Source organism: Alosa alosa, chromosome 2 (assembly GCF_017589495.1).
Source record: "Alosa alosa isolate M-15738 ecotype Scorff River chromosome 2, AALO_Geno_1.1, whole genome shotgun sequence".
Lineage (NCBI taxonomy): Eukaryota > Metazoa > Chordata > Actinopteri > Clupeiformes > Clupeidae > Alosa > Alosa alosa.
The window spans coordinates 14,195,114-14,200,113 of record NC_063190.1 but is presented as its reverse complement, the minus strand read 5'-3'; the positions used below and the strand labels follow the sequence as shown (position 1 = coordinate 14,200,113).

Here is a 5,000-nt window from a genome sequence, read left to right as displayed (position 1 = left end):
GAGTCTATGCTGCAATTGCACTGCAGGATGAGTACTGAATGCTGTTCAGACTTCAGCGTTTATTCACAAAGTTTTTTTTTTTTTTTTGTTGTTAACTCTATTTGGTGACTCATGCCAAAAATCGTTCATTTTGAGTTATACTACCACGTGAGTCAGAGCAACAACAACTGAACAACTCCGGATGACCCCTTGAGTTTGTAGGTCAGTAGCGTGCAGAGATTCTGGCTCGATTTGTTCCAACCATGCAGCGCTCTGATCCGATTGGCTAGATAAGGGTACATGTCCTGGACAGACTCTAATGGCCTGTAAATTAGTAAACATAGAAAGAAATAGCCCATTCTTTCGTTCTCCCGACTGCATAGCCTAGCCTATATAATGCAGTTTCACAAATATCTATTCTGACAAACAGAACACAGCACTCCAGGATTTGCCCACAACAGCCATTTTGGGTCAGTGCTGTATGAATCACCATCTGGAGTAGCTATATTGGTGAACACGTAAAGCAAGCTCAGCTCTGAATTTCAAGGGCTAAAATGGCCTCCAGCTTTGTCCTTTCAAGGGTTTTGTTGTTTGTTTTTCTGAGGGGGAATGAGGGTTGTCCAGAAAGGACCTTTCTTCTGTCCTTCAGTGAGCACATCTTGCATGTAAAAAAAAAAAAAAGCTGCATCAGGATGTGTGCTTCAGATTGTGCCTCTCCTCACTGACCTCCAGCTTAGACTGGCAAAGACCTGGAGGAAGTCCTGGGTAGAGAATTGGAGCTTGGTGCAAATAACACTCCAGGAAGACAACAGCCATCTATAACAGAGTTCGCTGTTTTTTGTTCATTTTTGCTTACCGCTTTACTTAGTAACAAATCTGTGTCCGAACTGGTCCAGAGTTTCACAAAGAACCCAGCCTTTTTGAGGCGCTGAGGGCACATAGGTGGGCGTTTCTTTTGGGCAGGGTTGTTTTGTGGCTTGTATCTGTCCTGTGGCTTGTATCCTGTCCTGTAAGTGCTTTTTTTGCCTTGGGATTGCCACTGGGAGTGTTTAAATGCCTTTTTAAACGTGTTCTAAGTGTATCTCCTCAATTATTCACACGCCTTAAAAATGAATTAAGCCACACTCCCACATCCCTCCCACTCATCCCCCACCCCTGAAAGGACTTCAGCATCAAACAGCAGTTGTTCAGCATGGTTACACACACACACACACACACACACACACACACACACACACACACACACACACACACACATTATTTTGGGTTAATACTTTCTTCATAATTTAGCAGTGTTGAGCTGTTGCTCCTCTTTTGAACCACAGGCCCCTAATTCACCCCATCCCTTCCCCTCAACCACAGCAGACAGGGCGGGCAGTGGGCACTAGACTGGCAAAGGGGCCACTGATGCAGCGCCCACCACCGCTAAGGCGCTAGGTTTTCATTATCATCATCATCCAGTTTACAAAAGCAATTAGACAAATCACACACACACACACACACACACACACACACACACACACACACACACACACACACACACACACACACACACACACACACACACACTCTGCGACAACCCCCCCCCCCCCACCCCCCACCCCCACATCCAATTTAAGCAATTGAATTAATTGTTCCCAGGCATTTTTCAAAGGCAAAATGCTGTGCCGTTTCCTTTCTTTAAATGGAGAGGAGTCTCTCTTTGTGTCTGGCTGGGAGGAGAGGGCAAAAACAGAGCACCTTTCTCTTCTTCAAAGAGAGGGCGGCGTCGCTGTGCCACTTGTGCCCACCAAGTTGTGGCTAATGATTTTTAGTGCACTTTAAGTCTGAGAATTCAAGTGTGTGTGCGACTGTGAACTCTATGCGAGCGTATCTGTCGGCAATTGATATTTGGCAAATGATATTTGGTCTGTGAGAACATAATGTCTATATTTGTGTCAGTCTGTGTATGCACACTTTTTGCAATTACTATATCTGGTCATTTGTCTCCATATATGTAACTGTCTTGAGTGTGTATGTCTGTCTATGTGGCGAGTGTCTTTATCTGTTGTTATGCCTCTGCATTTTGTGATGTCAGTCCGGTGTGTTCTGTTATGCATTATGCTCTTTATATGTGTTTGAATGTTTGTACCATTTTGTTTGTTTGTGTGTTTGTTTGTCTGTTTGGTGAAAGAAGGCACTTCTGCTCAGGTTGCGTGCTGTTCTTTTTTTCTTTGTGTGTGTGTTCATTTCGGCAGCCACCAACACTCCTTTGTGGTGTGGACAACCCACTCTCTCCTCGCTGCCTCTCCGACTTACCACCTGACGGGGTAAATGCACCTAAGAGCTTCCTGTGTCGTGTCGTCTCGTGTGTCATGTGACTTGTGGCCGTCCAGCCCCCCACCCCCAGATCTCCCACCTCCATCAGTCCCCATGGCATCCAGCCCCCGCTGTGCTGTGCAGTGCAGTGCAGTGCGGCGCTGCCTTCCCAGGGCTCGTGTTTGGCTTCCTCTCCCTGGTCCCTCTAGGCTCCTGCTGGCTCGATTGGAACGGATGGGCCAAGGTCCTCTGCAAGGACACCAGAACGGTCCCAAGTGTCTCCAAGTGCTGGTCGATTGTCAGCTGTCTGCCTCACCTTCAAAGAGTCCTTCCACACTAAACTGTTATTAGTCGTCGAAAGTTAGTTTGTTTTGTTGTTGTTGGTATGGAAAGGCAAGCCGACTTATCCTTCCTATACAGAGATCAGGTTGTCAAACTTTGTTGCAGCGCTGCTACCACTGCAGCCAAGAGAAAAGGGAATGCAAGACTATACTGTATCGTCATGGTAGGAACACTACAAAGCTTTTGGGAAACTAGCCAGAGGTCTGATTGCATCGCAGTATTTTTGGCTTGTTGACCAGGTGATTATTTTTTTTCATCTTTTGTCTTTCTCCCAAAATGAACAAACAAAACAAAGAAAGTAAAATTGTTTTCCTGATGTGTTTTTGATGTCGGCCAACAAACCTGTTCAGTGGAACGCTTCACAGCCCCTAGGCAGTTGGCTGGACATTTTGTTTTTGTTGCTTTTCTTCTTTTTTTATAGCTCGTTTGCCACATGGCTGTCTCTTTCAAGCGACACTCATCCAGCCCTTTGAGCCAGCAGGGAGGACATAATAAAGATCTGTCAGAGGAAGCCATTTGAGCCTTGGGACTCTGCTCCAGTGTTGTTATTTTAGTATATCAATTTTTATTTAGTTAGTTAGTTTGTTTGTTTGTTTGTTTGTTTGTTTGTTTGTTTGTTTATTTATTTGTTTATTTGGTGATCTCAGATCCCTGACAAGCTCCTCATCTGTGGCGAGTGTTGGCCTCCATCTGAGTTGCCCTTGAGCTAATTAGATGACCTGCTCCCTTTCATCAGAGCATCAGCTCGGGCGCCTGCGCTGCGTCCAAACGTTTGAAATCACATGATTGGCGTGCTCATCAAAAGCTCATTCAAAGACATCGTTGAGCCATCCCGCACCCCCAGAAAAAATGTTCACAGGCCATTCCAATGGAGCTTGTGGGGTCCTGCTGGCAAGAGCACAGTGGATTACCGTTATTAATCCTGTGTCACACATCAAACATCGGCAAACGCATTGGTTGTAATGCGCTGGTGTCTTGCAACATTGGTGTTGTTGTGTGATGTTTTCGTAGGCTTGTTGAGGTTGTGCCAGTTTGGTGTTCATGTTGTGCTTGTGCTGTATGGTGTTTGTGTTGGTGTGCGTTGCAGGATGTGTGCGTGTTTTTAGGCCTTGTGTTGTGTCTATTCTATTAGTCATCATGAACCTGCTTGTATTTATTTGTTTTTTGATTTTCCTTCAGGTTCTTGTTTTTGTTTCATCTGTCCGGGTGTGTTCGCGCACCACAGGATACTCTGCTAGCAAGTGAAATTTAATTAAATGAGGAGAACATAAATTATCAGCTTCCATCGATTTTTAATAAGGAAGACATAAAACCTGCAACACAAATCCTAATCAATCAACAGTTTCCAGCGGCCTGCAACGTTTTTACCTGTCAGACGTTTATGAGAACGGGTGGGTCTGGGAGGGGTGGGCGGGGTTGGTATCAGGGTGGTAATGTGTCTTCTGCTCTTACTCTAATAGTGCTGTTGAGTAAAAATTGATTGGCTGGTGTTTTTATTTGTTCACTGACTTAGAATGTCACCTAATACCCCCCACAGTTTAGTTTTAATGCTTCTTTGTGCTTGTTTTTGTTTTGGTGTTTTTTTTCTGAACCTTTATTTCCTGAACCTTTTGTTATGGGTTGAATTTCCGATTTGCTTTAGCAAAGTAGGCCCTATCCCTATGCATCCTGAAACCCAGACAACACCATTTTTTTGTGTTTAGTAATTTCCTTCAGAATGCACCCCCTCTACTTCTTTTTCAAGTTATTATTGCAGGCTTTCAATATCAGTCTTTGTCTGGATTTCTACAAATGCGCTCCTTTGAAGTACAAAAGCGTTTAATGATTATCTGATGCAAATGGATGGGCTGAGCAGTGCGGGGTGGGTGCAGAAAAGCATCCTCATCCCTGGTAAACATGACTCTCTCATTACCCATTAAAGAGCCACTCCGCTCTCTGGCCACCTACCTCGCTTCCCCACCCTGGGTCCTAAACTCCTGTGGCTCATCGACCCCGAAAGCTGCTGCGACTCTGTATGAGCCAGCAGAAGCACTTCTCCTTATTAGTGTAAAGAAATGAGCCGCACTAGCACTTCTTCCCGCTCTGGTGGGAAACTCAGTGGAGAAGTGAACGTTTCTCCCTGTCTTAACACGGCATAGTCATTTTACATCCCTCAGGTGGCATAATGGGCATAGTCATTTTACATCCCTCAGGTGGGCACATTTTGTCTTCACACTGATTTCATAGACTCCTGAGATCTGTGTTAAAATGTAAGCTACATGTGGCTGCCCTGGGCGATCAACTGCTTAGATGCCATCCAGTGGGTCCACGAGTCCAGTTTTGACTGGCCACCCCGAATAGAGATGTAAATGAATGAAGAGATGCACCATCTCTCTTGTTAG

The 5,000-nt window shown here is 45.1% G+C and overlaps 1 protein-coding gene across 1 annotated transcript in view; it reads left to right on the top strand.

Annotated features, from left to right (window-relative positions):
* Positions 1–5,000, top strand: part of klhl13 (kelch-like family member 13) — a gene marked incomplete in the record, with an annotated part of 49,098 nt that overhangs the window by 15,965 nt on the left and 28,133 nt on the right. Inside the window, 1 exon segment of the mRNA XM_048233360.1 lies at positions 2,217–2,288. Within this exon segment, the coding sequence (XP_048089317.1) occupies positions 2,217–2,288 (72 nt within the window).